Source organism: Gymnoscopelus braueri (assembly GCF_963280865.1).
Source record: "Gymnoscopelus braueri genome assembly, chromosome: 6".
Classification (NCBI taxonomy): Eukaryota; Metazoa; Chordata; class Actinopteri; order Myctophiformes; family Myctophidae; genus Gymnoscopelus; species Gymnoscopelus braueri.
Window position 1 is genome coordinate 4,492,869 of NC_137607.1, and position 17,039 is coordinate 4,509,907.

Genomic DNA, 17,039 nt, shown 5'->3' on the forward strand with positions numbered 1-17,039 from the left:
TCGGATTAAAAAGTTTTTTATTGAACAATACAGAAGATGCAGGTACTTAAACCCAGGCGCTTTAACTTGTAACATCCATGGCCGTGGGGTCAGCACTTTATATTTGAAATCTGAACGTATGTAGATGTGCTGGTTGTAAATGTGAAATCTTCATAAAACAGGAACACGTATTGAGCATATAATGGGAGTCTACGTCACTCACGCTAGATCAAATCGGTTCAGACTAGGAAATACGACATTCATAAAGCCCCACAACAACACACACACCATCCGTAAGGTAAGAAAGTTTAACTAGACATTAGCCTAACAGACCAATTATTTGTTTACCAACATTGAGACTGGATGCACAGGTGATTGTTTCATGTAATCAATTCTCAACCTGTTGTTTTGGAGCGCGCTGCGCACCCCAAAACCCCCTCTTGTGTGTTGGTTAGTGAGGCGCGTCCTATAGCGAGTCCTGACAGAATGGATTTCATTTGCGAGTTGACCAGTGTGACGTCGTCTGTTAAGGGGTCTATACAGTGATTCCCAAACATAGGGGTCGGGCTCCTGTGCCAAATCGGGACCTATTTTGGGTTAACCTTGAGTTGCGTCACCGGGCTTTCCACCGCGGAGGAACTTTTAGAGTCGGTTACTAGTCTGTAAGTAATGGGTAGTGGCAGATGTTCCAGGAAGCAGGGCGGGGCTATAATAGCTTACTCCGTTTTTATGTTTTTATTTCAATAAAATACCATTACTATGAATGTTACTTGTAGGAAACAGTAACGACAGGGGGTGGGGACTGGGGATACAAGTCATTATCTTCTTAAGTTCAAGAAAGACAACTGTGTGAAGTGTACCCATGCTGCACTTATTCTGGAATTGTACTGTCTGTACCCACTGTTCAACTATATTTCCTATATCGAGAGTTGCGAATGTTGACTCTGACTTTTGTCTTTACTGGCAAAATGTACTTTTTGGCTTCAATAATAATAGTAAATAAGAAGAAAAATTAGCTATACATAATTAATTAATTAATTATTCTAGCTAAATTTCATATACATAAATCCAAATGTAGTCATTCTAAACCCTGATTCATTGTATTTGAGATTGAAGCTTCATGGGGTGAAATTGATTGGTGAACTATTCCTTTAAATAAGTGGTTAAACTGAACTTCCTAATTCTAGTTTGACACAGCACACAGCTTGCATTCACCTCGACGTGACTTTTACAAGTCATCATTATATTATGATATAGGCCTATATAGGCTAGATATTACCACCTTGGGCTCACATACAGCATGCGAGAGCAGCATTATAGTGCTCTCGCATGCTTTACGTGAGCCCAAGCAAGGCGGTCTAATATAATAATAACGGGAAAAGAAAAGAAAAAAGTTTGCCCATTGCAACAGCGAGTTGTTGCAACTTGCACGTCAAAGAGGGAATGTCATCTCTCTCTTTGACTTGCAACAACTCGCTATGGGCAAACCCCCCCCCCCCCCCCCCCCCCCCGGAATGAGACATGGGTAAATGCTTTAAATAATTGATGTAAAGTGGGTGTTATATTTATTTTATTTCTTCCTGTCTGTCATCTAAATGAAGAACATTAGACCCAACTTTTTTTCTCTCAGCTCGTCCGTCTCAGCTTAAAGGGTTAGTTCAGATTTTTTGAGTATTTCCTACAGAAAATACTCAAAAAATCTGAACTAACCCTTTAAAGGCTGCTGCTGCTGTCACTAGTAGACACGCGTACCCTTCTCACAGCCAATGAGATTAATGCATTTTTCCAGATTGACAGTTCAATGACAAATGAGAACCAAACAAGACGAGTTAAAAGAGGCGTTGCAGGTTGTAGATCCGGTCTGTGTGCTTTATGTGTGCAAATGACCGGGCCAGTAGGCGGGCTCTAGACCGAATCTTAGCACTGAGCAGTAAATAGAAACCGTTTTCCCGTTAGGTGCTCACTTTTACTTTCGTTTTTGACTAGTGTGCTAGTGGTTAGAACCAGTAGCCTACTTTTATTTTTTTTGCAGCCGTTTTAGCAACAGCAGAAGCTTAGATTCCCAATCTGAATGAAAATAGCATGTTCAAAGTTTGTCAGTAAAGGAAAGTTGGACACTGAGTGCATTCATCCTATTATCCTGCAAGAGGCATAGCTCTGGTGAAGAGGCAGTGACCACATTTGAACTGAAGCCAAACAAAAAGACAAATTGACAGTGTGCTGCCTCCGAATGGCAGATTTGTTAAGATTCAAGGTTTAAAAATGTTTAAATAATTCTGTCATTTAATAAGTCAATAAGTTAAAGGGATATTTCACTTTCAAAAAAACTTTGGGTCATTTTATCGTCTACTCAGGCTTTTGTGAGCCCCCCAAACCGTTTTTAAGTTGCTTGATTCAGTATTTAGATATTTGATATTCATTTTATCAGACACGCCCCCTTCCTATACAAACCCATTATAACTTCAAACTCCATTTTTAACATGTTAGATTTATCGAAAACACCCGTCCTTGGTTCTGGTGACTCACCCTGCCCTCCTAATACGTGAGGGGGCCGTGTTTTTTCGATTACATTTTTCATTTATTTTATTGAATTATTTTATTGTATAAATGTTTTTTTCATTTTCCAAAAAGAATATTAAAAATAAATGAAAAAAATTATCGAAAAAACACGGCCCCTCGTGTATTAGGAGGGCAGGGTGAGTCACCAGAACCAAGGACAGGTGTTCTTGATGAATCTAACATGATAAAAAAGGAGTTTGAAGTTATAATGGGTTTGTATAGGAAGGGGGCGTGGCTAATTAAATGAATATCAAATATCTAAATACTGAATCAAGCAACCTAAAAACGGTCTGGGGGGCTCACAAAAGCCTGTGTAGATGATAAAATTACCCAAAGTTTTTTTGAAAGTGAAATATCCCTTTAAGTTAAAAAGTGATGTTCATTGTAACAGATCATAGTGTTTGTACTGCCATCTAGTGGTGGAGGTAAATACGAAAATGAAAGTAAACTGTACTCAGTAAAGCCAGCATTTCTCCAGTGAACAGTGAGCAGTGCATGTGGTCTGCTGAGAATAATCTTAAAACGTTTTTGCCTTGGACATTATTTGTCTGTAAGTACATTAAGTTGTAGCTAGTCGGTGTAATGATTTCATGTAAGATTTGATGATTGCAACTTTCCTGTGTAGACTAGGCTAATTGTTTGTTTGATAGTTGTGTAAGCACATGTGCTCTGCATTCCATGTTAGCTTATTGTTGCAGTGGCTGCATTCTGTGTTTGTAACTTTGGGTAACTGGTTCAAATGCAAATATTTACCATTTATGTATACTTATATGTGTACTAATTCATATATATGTGTATTTCTGTCTATTTCTGTACTGTTTCAGTTTTACAAAATACCCTGCAGAGACTTCAGTAAATTACCAAGAAAAGTCAAGCCTTGTTTGTTTATTGGAGGATCCCAGGATTGTTAACTAGCTGTCTAGCTTCACATAGGCACGTGTTGCAAGGGCAGTATAGACAGGTAAAATCATTCACCCCACTCTCTGATTCCAGCAGCCAGTAGAACTGAAATACTGGCTGCTGATGATGATGATGATGATGAAGGGGCGGCTGGTATCAATGGGCTAGTGGGGCTAAGCCCCCCCCTATATTATTGAATAAAAATGAGAAATTATTATTAAAATATATATTTTTTTAATTTAAAAAAGATATATATATATTTTTTTATTATTATTATTAAAATGTTATTAAATGTTATTAAAACGTTTTAAAATAGATTATTTTACATGCTGGTGGAACCTAGAGCAGCAACAGCATCAAATAGTTACAAGAAAAACACTAAATATGTCAAAATGGGCTGATTTCTTTTAGCCCAAATCAGCTTCCATTGGCTTTCATTGAGTTGAGTGATTGACAGCTGACATGACACGCCTGCTTGATTTACTCACCATTGGGGCTAACTTTTCTTAGCCCCCAAGCTCCGCCCTCACTGGCTTTTTAACAAGGAAGGTGTACCTGCGTTTCTGTTCTTTGTTCTGGGAAGGTGTGTGTGTGTGTGTGTGTGTGAGAGAGAGAGAAAAAGAAAAAGAGAATTCAACTGCCCCTAGCAATCGAACGGTAAGGCTGGCGGACATGGCAGTGGATGTGTTGGATGCAGCTCAAAGTGAACTTTACTCAGGTAGCCTATCTAGTTTGTTGCCGTACGACCTTCCTAGTTCCTTCCAAGTTATTAAAGAAAAACGGGCGACAAAGGCCAAAACTCAATCGAAAATCCGCGATCGAAAATCGGCAAAAGTGACCGTTTTCAAGATGTTTTGGCCATTATCTCTGGAACGGAAGGTCCAATCTGCTCAGTTCAAAGCTTGTTTAATGCGTGACTTTGAGGACATTAAGCTCCTAGCTAAGATAAAAGTATGGTAATTGTTCGGACCGGCCCAGTAGGGCCCAGTTAGGGCCAGGCCTTCATTTTCAGGCCCCTGGAGAGAGACAGACAGACAGTGTCTGTCTGACTGACTGACTGACTGACTGACTGACACAGTATGATTTTATTTTTTTGATATCATTGATATCAATGCTCAAATGCTCTCAGGCAGGATGCCATAATGTGCCATCACTAGTTGTTGATGTGTGACTGACTGATTTGTATACTTTTGTCAAATAAAAGTACATTTTCCTAAATCAGGATATGTAAACTATACAGATTATTACTGTGCACATGTACTATATAACATATAAGACTTTGTGTTTTTGAGCATAAATATGCATTTTGAAAACCCCAAAAAATATCTTAGCCCTCCCACCCAAAATTCCCACCAGCCGCGAATGAAATAAACATACTCAATGCATTTTAGCTGTGACAGTGGATAAGTCCACTGTCCACTGACTGACACCACTGATAGTGAATCATAGTTCAAGGTGGTATTTCAATCTTCTGTACAGGTACATTAAGAATAGTAGTAGCATACTTATTTATGTTCTATTGAATAGTTACATTAATTTAGCAGAAACCAACTTGTTGAATGTTATTTAAATATCTGCATCAGACAGTATATGGCTATTTGATAAATATATATGCAATTACGACTTACAAGATGTGATCATGTGCCTGTAATACATCTCACACTACTAGGCAGTGGGTGGTTCCACGCGCTGCACAAGGTGTCCTTTTTTCACTTGAGCATCTGACCCTCAAAATGTCTGTGCTCGTCACTGCAGTCCCAGTTAGCTCTGCTGCTCTGGTCATATCTGCTGGTATATAGCCGCAAGCAACTCTTAGATCCTATTTTTAATATCTGGAATCTAGAGTTGCAAGACCAACCCTTAACAGCCCAAACATACAAACAGAAAAGTCTGATCTGATTGTATTAAACTACGTTAAAATTACCAACATTACAGCTGTACAGAAAGCTTGAATTATCCTCTTTGTATCTGACAAGTCTTGTTTCATAAAAATCCACTGCAGACATGTTATGAGATACTTTCTGTCAATACATTCTGTCAGGTGATAATTTTTCTACGTGTTGGAGTTTAGATTTCGTTGTAAATCACTCAACGGTCCTGTGTGTACCACCTGAAATTGCACATTGATTGATCGATTTAATACTTTATTAACAGTTTGCAAAAAGAAGGCACGGTGGCACAGATTTATACAAAAGAATGCTAAAAGGATAACCTAATAAGCCCAGGGCTTGTTTCCATTCGGTTTTTAAGTCTGACTTCATTTTGTTGTCCAACGTCACTTCCGGGTCTAAGAGGCACCAAGCACCGTCCACTCTTCATCGTAAACAAACATGTCAGAACCCGACAATCTTTGTACAGTAACTTCCTTTTTCAGAAATGAACCATTGAGGGTTAAAAAAGTATCTTAGTACTAATATCATAGACAGTATAAAGTAGGCTAATATATATATATTTATATACATATTTATTATATATTATTATTATTATTTATTATTATTATAGTATTTATTTGTTATATATAAACTGCTCAAAAAAAGTTCGGAAACTTAACTTCGGTCAATTATATCTCCCCTTTAATAATACCAATTGTGTTTTATATCATTTTTATCATTGATTAGGCACCTTTACAACGAGGTACAGCTTGTAAGGATCGGGCATTCGTGGAATGAGAAACACAGCTAAACGTGTGGGTAGCGCCTCCAAAAAAATGCCAAAATCACCCAATATGCTTCTGTTGGTAATCGCTCTTGTTTTGAGCGACCTGCCAGCACACACCTGCTGAGAGGTGTGTGTTAGTAGTCACAGGTGAGTGACTGCCTCACAGGTGAGTGACTAGCACCTGAACATGGGTTCTGCAACTTTGTTGAGTTTGTGTGTATGCTCCAAGCAGCAACACTGCCCCCATGGAAAGATACCATGTTTTTCCCTTCAGGATAAGGCCTGTGCAATAGGACAAGTGAAGCTGGTGTTCCGTTATGCCAGTGACATGCCAGTGACATGCCAGTGACAGCCTTATTTGGTGTCAGCCCTGGTACCATTTCCAAACTTAGGACCAAGTTCTGTGAGACTGGTGAAGTCAACAAGGAATGACCCAAGACCGCTTTCTTCACTGAGGAACCATAGATTTACAGGCAAGATTTGTACAACGGTACCAAAGACCGATGTCAAAGCTGCAGGGCCCATGCTCAGGTGCCAGTCACACACCAAATGCAAATTAAAAAAATGCAAATGCTACCAGGGCTGACATCAAAATAATGCGTAATCTGCGTAACGGAACACCATCTTCACTTGCCCTATTGCACAGGCCTTATCCTGAAGGGACAAACGTGGCATCTTTCCATGGGGCAGTGTTACTGCTTGGAGCATGAACACAAACTCAACAAAGGTGCAGAACCCATGTTCAGGTGCTAGTCACACACCTGTGAGGCAGTCACACACCTGTGACTACTAACACACACCTCTCAGCAGGTGTGTGCTGGCAGGTCGCTCAAAACAAGAGCGATTACCAACAGAAGCATATTGGGTGATTTTGACATTTATTTTGTAGGCACTATCCACACGTTTAGCTGTGTTGCTCATGCCACGAATGCCCGATCCTTACAAGCTGTACCTCGTTGTAAAGGTGACTAATCAATGATAAAAATGATATAAAACACAATACCAATTGGTATTATTAAAGGGGAGATATAATTGACCGAAGTTAAGTTTCCGAACTGTTTTTGAGCAGTTTATATATATACACACACACACACACACATACACATATAAATAAAATAACCATTTCCTCTTCTCTTTGTTGTTGCCAGGAAAGCGGTAGAATGACACCTAAGTTGTTATTTTAGTCTCAGATCTGTTAAAACAGTGAGGGTACGGTGGAATATTGGGAAAACACAGTAAATGTATTGTTTTTATTTAAGTTTCTTTCTTTTTTCCTTACTTATTGTTTTCAGGAGTGAAGATGGCGTACCCACATCCATCACATCTTCTGATTTCAGTTCTGTTGCTCTGCTACAATGGAGGTAAATCACACAGCAATTAACCTGACAACTGGTGTAGTCCTTACATTACATTTACATTTAAAAAGGGGGAAACCTATCCTTTTAAATGCTGGAAATTAAATAATGTGAAAGCTCATTACTTCTGGTATCATACTGCATTTTCATAAACAATTAACATGTTTTACAATGTTTTGGAAATAAGTGTTAGAAAAAGAATGCCCCCTTAGATTAGCGGACATTTCTCAACACAAACACTGTAAAGAATGAACAAAGAAGCTTGCAAGTTGGGAGAATGTATAGTGAGAAATGCCTAAATAAATCTTTACAATAATTGCTGATGCGATCCACGATTAGGGTGTTTTGGAGTTCTCCAAAACACGAAAATATGGGGAATATCCTATAACACCAACAATAATAATAATAACAACAATAATATAAATGACAATCATTATTGATGATGATGATGATGATGATGATGATAATAACAATAATAACTTCAAAAAGTGCTAGTGTGGGCCAGAAATGTCACCAATCAGGCTGGAATGTGAAAAATCGGACTAAAGAGATAATATGTACCAATTTGCGTGATGTTTGGACAACATTTGTAGGAGGAGTAATATAAAATAAAACGTTTTGCAAAAATCAGCCTCCTGGTGGCGCTATAATAGGCCAATGTTGAAAGGGTGGCATTTGTTCCTCAACGTAGTGTGAATGTGCGTGCAAAGTTTCACCGCAATCGGACGCTGCGTTCATGATTTGCGGCATTTTGATCAAAACAGGCCATTCCTGCAAACTTTAGAATTTTAGCCAATCAGGATGGAATATGAAAAATCAAACAGATCCTCTTGATCACATGACAATAGAGATCATGTGTACCGATTTGCGTGAAATTTGGATACAATCTGAAGGAGTAATATCCAAAAATGTTTTTAGATAAGTCGGCCTCCTGGTAGCACTGTAAAAGGCAGATGTGAAAAATAACACACACATACACACACATTATTGTTGTCTCACACATTATTGTTGTCTCCGCCAGGCAATATTAGAAATATAGATCTATCAATATGTGAGGAATATTCTGTATCCCTGTAACAATTATATTAATACAATTATCCATAACACAACATACACATTCATATATATTGTATACACACACAAATGTATACACACACACACACACACACACACACACACACACACACACACACACACACACACACACACACACACACACACACACACACACACACACACACACACACACACACACACACACACACACACACACACACACAACATACAGATGCATACATAACTGTCAACATCTACTGTATATATAACTCATAGACAGAAGAGTGGTTAATATTGCTTAAGTTTGTCAATAGAAGTTGCAATGATGGGCTTCATTCACCAACCGTTCTTAAGAGGAAATTTGTTCTTAGGACCCACTTACGCAGTTTTCAAGAAGATTTTGGCATACACCAATGTTTTCTTAGCTGGGATTTGTTCTTAAGTAAAGACAGAATCTACCCACACTACAGAGCACTCTTAGGCACATTTGAGTGCGGAAACTTTGCGCAAAATATATTTTTATTCTGTTTTCTTCAATTCTTGTATGATATAGGATTTAAAGTACAATAATATTTTTATCATATCTTTAGAGCAGGGGTTCTCAAAGTGTGGTCTGGGGACCCCCAGGGGTCCTTGGGGAGTGCCAGAGGGTCCACAGCAAAACAAGGCACAGTTTAACCACTTTAACCCTATTTTATACAATACTTTGTTTGGGATAGCTGATCTACAAGATCACAACGCATCCAATGACTTCCCGTTTTGAGCTTCTATTTTCGAATGTGAATGTTTGAGAACCACTCCTTTAGAATTTTCAATTTTTAATCCGACCCAAACAGACCTGGTTGAGTTGAAGCCCAAGCCCCATAACCCCCCTACTTACCCACCCCCTACACCCTACTACACCCATATCCCGACAGCCTCCACACCCCCCCATTTTCCTGTCCCCTTCCTACCTGAAAGCCCCCCCCATACCCACCCATCATACCCATCCCATACCCCCCCACACAGCCCCCTACACCCCCCTTACACCAACATATCACGCACCCCCACCCAGTGTTCTAGGTTTTTTCAGATAACTACTATTGTTAATTAGTTAATGTGGGAATTACTTAAAAACTCCAATGGCCAGCGGTCATTATCACCTCAAGTCACACACAAGCCTTCACCTCAGACGCCACAATGGCCACATTATCACATGAAAAAGGGTTGAACTGAAGTTTACATTCTTGCTGCCCCCAGCCCCTCCTCCTGCGTATCAGATCCGCATTCTCAGACGGTTTCTGGATGGCTACGCGTGGCTACGAACATTTCCTGCAGGTCACACTACAGCGTAACACGTTAGAACACACCACCGCCCCCACCCCTATTTCCACCCCATTACATACCAAGCAGCTGCTAGGTTAAAGCCCCCCCATACCCACCCACCAGCTTTCAGTAATAAAATGTGTTTTATATGCACTACTGACACTACTCCTTAACATGACATATGGATAACATTTTGCAATTGTGCTAATTTCAACAAATTTACATAGATGTTTAGTGGAGATATGTTGATTAATGTGAGAGAAATAATAAAATACATGAATTTAATTACATTATTTGCTGTTCACTTCAGAAGTACCACAGAACTATTGATTTTTTTTTTAATGTTTGGAGTCTGGTGTTCCACCATCTTTAGACTTTAGTTTAGGCATTCATTCTCTCAACTTTTGTGTGATTTCCTGTGATTTCTGTGAGCAGAGATCACTTGGTAATTAGGATGCTAATTGGGATATGTGGGGCGTCTACATATGATAATTAGGATTAACTGGCACAACCCTTCAAATTACTAGGATTGGGATTCATCATCATAAGAACATAAATTAGTTACGAACAATTCTGCCTTTTAAGAACGTTTCATGAATCTGACTGACTCGAATGTAAGGACAGTGAACAGACCGGTAAGCTGTTCCAAAAGAGAGGTCCTCTGAATTTGATGGAGAATTAGCAGATGTCCTGAAAAGAGTTGAATGAAGATTAATGGCCGACCTAGAGCTATAATTATAAATGTGGTTTCATTCTTACTGCTGCTGCAGCTATGACACCTGAATTACTGAGGGATCAGTAAATGTTTATCTCTTATCTTATCTTGTCAGGGAAATGTCTGGTAGTGCAAACGTCTCTTGGAGGGGATGCTGTTCTACCATGTGACGTTGGTAACATCACTGATCCCACCATTGACCACGCTGCCATGGCCATATTCTGGTCCAGAACGGACCTACCACCAAACCAATATGTGCATTTCCAGAGGAACGGGAAAGAATTACCTGATAATAAGAAGTTTTCCTACAAGGGAAGAACTTCTCTCTTCCAGGATGAAGTGAAGAAAGGCAACATGTCCCTCAAACTGACCAGAGTGAAATCATCTGATGGAGGAATCTACACCTGCAACCTTCCTGAGATCCACAAGGAATCCACTGTTCTACTCACTGTTGGTAAGGAAGTTGTACTAAGAAACTATAATTGGTAAAAAGAAAAACATGTTAATTTTTGACATTGTTGAAATAGTTTTTAAACTAGTGTTTATACAGTATACAGTAGATACACAAATGCTCTAGCATTCTCTTGCACATCACTTGAAGGGTATCCAGCTACCACAGATGAAACAAAACAAAAAATAATTTGGAAAGAAACATTAAATCTCTTTAAATGGTCCACGTTGTTATCAAGTGAAACCATCAGTGCTGCTGTAGACAGTAGAGTGGACAAGACCTGGTCTGGACAACAAAGACTTTATACTGTATATAAGATACAATAGATTTCATGGTGAACCGTTTTTCATATGATGAATAGACATTTCTTATTGTCTGTAAAGTGAAAAAGTAATACTTTTGAGACTAAGTGAGACTTATGTGATAATGTCTGTAACATAAACTCCACTGAGGTAAATGCATGTAAATGAATGAAAGTGTGACTTGTCATCCACAGCACTACCTCAGATCAGTGTAGATGACGGTAAAGATGTGGTTCTACCATGTAAGACAAACTTCACTGTCCCAGTTACTGAAGCTACTGTGGAGTGGATCAGAAAAGACCAGACACCTCCCTATGTCCATGTCATCAGGAAAGGCCATGAACTGCCTTTGAAGAACTCTGTCTATGAAGGCAGAACCTCTGTATCTGTAGAAGAATTTAAAAATGGAGACGTTTCCCTGAAAATCTCTGGAGTGACTCCTTCTGATAGAGGCATTTACACATGTTTCATTAGATCAGAGCAGGAGGATGAATGTGCTGTTCATCTCACTGTGGGTAAGTTAATGTGTTAATCATGGTGGCATAACAAATGTATGTTCATTAAATTTTTTACCCAGGGGGCAAAGGGGGGTATGCTGCATTTGCCCTGCTATAAAAGGTTGGCCACCAGAAATAATATCTATGACCCAGTAGGATCACAACCTATATGGACAACCCAGTCAACTTGCTGCTGGAAATCCAATATGGCCGCCTCAATATTGGCCCCTATCAGAAAATAGCTTTGGCAATAACTTTTGAACCAGATGGGCTAGGAAAAAAAAACTTAGTGTCTATTTCATGGTTTCAGAGCATGAGAAACTCAATGGAATACTTATCTTTATGATTGGGTGTGTCTGGACCTTTAATTTGCATATTTCCAAGATGGACGCCACCCGAAAATTAGTTTTACTATGACTTTTACAGTGACAGCTGACTGTTATGGAAAAGAGTCTGCTTTTTAAGCAATATGAACACATTTGGTCAGCTTGAGCTTTCATTTCTATGTAGTCAATATGGCTGCAGTCATACATAATGTATGGTATTACATAGAGTTGTGGGGATGATTGCAGAGAAAAATCTGAGAAAACGCCCACAATGTATCTTAAAGATGACATTTTAATAAACTAACTACAATATAAACAGAGACATGCACACACCCAGACTTGCCAACAACTTCAGCTTCAGGGCTATAAATTAACATAGTGGTATGCATTTAAGTAACGGAACAAAAGATAAATTAGTGACAAACTAAGTGAAGCGGAGTTGAGGTTGCCTACAAAAGGTTCATTTTGACCTGTATGGTGCTGTCTTGCCTGCTTCTAAAGCCGATGAGACTATGGTACGATGCTATTCACTGTCCCTGTTGTCATGTGTTGCACTGATCCTGCTGCATCGCGTCTCCAGTCCCTGGCAACGGCATCCTAAGTAGCATGGAATGCAAACCTCCACCCACGTAGACAGGCTAGCATTATTGGCTACCTTCCACTCATCCCAGCATCTCCAACTGATCCTTCTGTTGTCAAAGATGAGATGAAACTGGTCACTACATCACATGCACTGAGTGATAAGTACACCATTATCACTTGAGATCAGGCTACATATGAACTCGCAGTTGCCATCAGAAACAAGCACGAAGATGAGTTTGGCAATGTAGTCCTGTTGCTGGGAGGCTTGAGCTTCCACCAAGCTCACAACTACATGAAGGCTATTTGCAAGATTATCAGGGATGCAGGGGCAGAGGATCTTCTTGTAGCAGCAGGTCTCTGTCAGGAAGGAACTGCCAAGAAGATGTTTGGTGAAAAGGCTGAATACTACCAAACCTTACATGCCCTTAAGGTCCTCAGTGAAGCCATGTGGCGCCTGCTCTGTGAAGCCTTTGAGGCATGGGCAGCAGACAGTGACACACAGCCCTGGAGGCCACAAGTTGAGTCGGTCTTGAAGATCCTGTTTGAGAAAGAGACAACTGGCACTCAGAAGTTAGAAACTATCAAGGTGAGGCGTCCAGAGATGGCAGTCCTAGGAAAGCAGCTGCCGTTTTTTCAGGAATCATTGAATGGGCAACCAACTAAAGTCCTCTTGGCAACCTTCCTGGAGATGTTAGATATTCTCCAAAGGTTTATCTACTACGAGCGGGAAGGTGACTGGACAGGACAGGACATCTCTGTGAATCAGCAAGAATGCTACCCTACCTCACTTCAGCAGGCCACTACAAGTACGGGCACCAATCTTTGCCTCACAGCTTCAGATGAAGCACTGATGGCAGGTGTATTTGTTGGCAGACGAGCAGATGGCAGCCACAACAGTGTTTCTCTTGACATGCTACTGGAGCAGACCTATAATGCCGATGCCAAGGAAGCAAGCGGTCTGGATGGCATTACACTCAGCCCTGCTGCCAGGACAAAATGGGTCGACACAAAACCACTCACTGCAGCTGTCTCTGCAGAGCTCAAGTCTATGCTCCACCTCCACTCCTCCAACCCACACCATGAGTCTGGTCAGAGTCGGGATGCAGAGATGGTAGTCAAGGTCATGGCAGCAGTGGAGACTAACCCATTACCACATCATCCATGATCAACATATCTACAGGACAGTGTGCTCCACAGTCAAGGACTACTTGATCAGTGGGAAAGAACTGGGTCTGAAGGCACTGTGTGAGTCATTGTCCAGTGATCAGAAGAAGACAAGCATAATGAAGCTTAACACTTTCCACACTCAAAACACAAAATCCCCAACATCTAAGGGGAAAACCTCAGCACCTGGCAAGAGCAATGAAATTACTGCCCTCCTGCACATGACCCAAATCATAGCCAGTGGCGGAGAACTCAACCTTGAGTGCATTGAGAACAGGTACCAAAGCAAGCCTTATGAAGGCCCTGAAAGAAGAGACCAAAGTTAGATGCATCCCTGACCTGCCTAAAGACAGAAAAACAGAAGTAGTTATTGATGCTGGCAGGCACGTCATTCAACAGCAGACGTTGGTATCGTTCAGCCATACGCCATTGGTCTTTCCTGAAAGGTGAAAGCATTTGGAACAATCGCTGAACGATACCAACGGCACACATCGCCAAGCCGGATATTCCTTCTTTCACAGAGTATGGATGGTCTCTCAGTGATAGCAATGCAGTCCCCCTTGCATCTACCGAGCCAGCCTGGCCAGTCAATGAACAAGGCAATATCATGCAGCTGTATCAAGGCTGCCAGAAAGGCAATTCCATGCTACTTAGGATGCCGTTGCCAGGGATCAGTGCAACACATGACAACAGGGACAGTGAATAGCACCGTACCATAGTATCATTGGCTTTAGAAGCAGGCAAGACAGCACCATAGAGAGGTCAAAATGAACCTTTTGTTGGCAACCTCAACTCCGCTTTTGTCACTAAGTAGTCTATCTTTTGTTCTGGTACTTGAATGCATACCACCATGTAAATTAGTTTAGCCCTAAAGTTGAAGTTGTTGGCAAGTCTGGGTCTGTAGTTAGTTTATTAAAATGTCATATTTAAGATACATTGTGGGCGTTTTTTCTCTGTAATCATCCCCATAACTCTAGATCGAATCTGAGAGAAAATGTTATACCAGATATTATTTATGACTGCAGCCATATTGACAACATATACATGAAAGCTCAAACTGACCAAATGTGCTCATATTTCTTAAAAAGCACACTTTTTGCCATAACAGTCAACTGTCACTGTAAAAGTCGTAGTAAAACTAATTTTCGCGTGGCTCCATCTTGGAAATATGCAAATTAAAGGTCCAGACACACCCAATCATAAAGATAAGTATTCCATTGAGTTTCTCATGCTCTGAAACCATGAAATAGACACCAAGTTTGCATTTATATCCCATCTGGTTCAAAAGGTATCGCCAAAGCTATTTTCTGATAGGGCCAATATTAAGGCGGCCATATTGGATTTCCAGCAGCAAGTTGACCGGGTTGTCCATATAGGTTGTGATCCTACTGGGTCATAGATATTATTTCTGGTGGCCAACCTTTTATGGCAGGGCAAATGCAGCATACCCCCCTTCCCCCCTGGGTACCCAGGGGGCAAACCCCCCCTTTTTTTTTGAATGCTGCATTTGCCCTGCTATAAAAGGTTGGCCACCAGAAATAATATCTATGACCCAGTAGGATCACAACCTATATGGACAACCCGGTCAATTTTTTGCTGGAAATCCAATATGGCCGCCTCAATATTGGCCCCTAATAAGCGGGACAATTATCCCTCAATTATTTAGAAGATTAATAAATCTTGATTCCATTCACCTGTTTTATTCCCATAGCTCACGTTCCTCCACTCAGACCTGATTTTAATTAGGGAGACACAATTGGTCTGCTACGTTCTTTAGGCAACTCAAAATGACCAGCATTATTTATTTTAAACTTAAACAGTACATTAAAATATGTATCTGAAAACATTGGAGGTGAGAAGTCCCCTCTCTGTCCCTCAGCTGCGCTTTTTTTTCTTTCTTTTTCAAACATGGAGCGCCCTTTCATGCTCAGGGGACCCTGGGCACGTGCCACTGCCCAAAGTGTCCATATGGTGGATCCGGCCCTGATCCTGTCAGGGTTTATTTTTCAACAATGACCAATCCCTGTCATATTATTTAAAGAAAACAACAAATAAATGAACTGGTGCATGTGTATCAGAGAAGACTCATGGTCACCTACACCCTCCCTACCAAGGTTAAGGATGATTTTATTTTAATATAGTACAAGAATAGTATAACTATCTGTGAAATATAACCCATTTATTTCACAAAATAATGTGTTGGCAAATGACCAATACATTTGCTTTACGTTTTCTACAGTTGAATATTATCCCTGGGGGATGGTTATCGGCATCGGCTTTGCCAATGGTCTCGTCTGGTGCGTCATGGGTTTTCTGTATGACAGATTCTGCAGACGTAGAAATCCAACTGATAATTCCAGGTACAGAATGTTTCATGTTTGAATTCATGTCATCTTGCATCAGTTGTCAGTCTGTCAGTAAATGAATTAGGTTATAGTAAAAGGTTGAATTGTTCTACAGTTCAATACAATCTCTCTTCTTTCTCTCTATTCCCCCCCCCTTTCTATCTTCTGTCCAGGACTACGAAAGTAATCTCAGAGGACAGAGGTGTTCAAAGTGACATCCCACTCGTAGCTTCATTGCCAGAGGAGACAGAGGAGAGAGAAAAAAAAAAAACACAAGACCAACGTTTCAGCAGACATGATGCCTTCCTCAGTGTCTCTGAGGTCAACCCAGGTCAGAAGGTCACAGAAGTAACATCTAGGCTATATCCACACGGAGACGTTTTTAGGTGAAACCGCATAAGTTTTTAATCGTTTGCACGTTTTGGCCACACGGAGCCGGCGTTTTAGGTCCGCAATACGCTTATTTTTGAAAACGGGTCCCAGAGTGAATAAATCTGAAAACGCCACCCTTGCGTCTCCGTGTGTACAACCAAATACGGCAATACGCATCTTTCCTGAACCGATGACGCTATAGCTCCACCTCTCGCTTAAACCCGCCCCTCCCCCGTGCCCCCACCCCCCCCCCCCCCCGTGCCCCCACCCCCCGAAGACGCCACCCTTGCGTCTCCGTGTGTACAACCAAATACGCATCTTTTCTGAAACCATGACGCTATAGCTCCACCTCTCGCTTAACCCGCATGCGCCGAGCACCCCCCCCCTGCATGCGCTCCCCCCGACCGACCCCCCCCCCCCCGACCCTGCATGTGCCGCCGCCCCCCCCCCCAACAACAAACACCCCGACCCTG

The 17,039-nt window shown here is 40.9% G+C and overlaps 1 protein-coding gene across 1 annotated transcript; it reads left to right on the plus strand.

Annotated features, from left to right (window-relative positions):
- The first annotated feature begins 240 nt into the window (after positions 1-240).
- LOC308087393 (CD276 antigen-like) lies at positions 241-16,834 on the plus strand. The gene is made up of 6 exons (XM_080431196.1): positions 241-277; positions 7,389-7,457; positions 10,643-10,981; positions 11,475-11,795; positions 16,089-16,209; positions 16,368-16,834. The coding sequence occupies exons 2-6, from the start codon at positions 7,397-7,399 to the stop codon at positions 16,582-16,584; spliced, it is 1,059 nt and encodes a 352-aa protein (XP_080287322.1). The 5' UTR covers positions 241-277; positions 7,389-7,396; the 3' UTR covers positions 16,585-16,834.
- Positions 16,835-17,039: the final 205 nt, after the last annotated feature.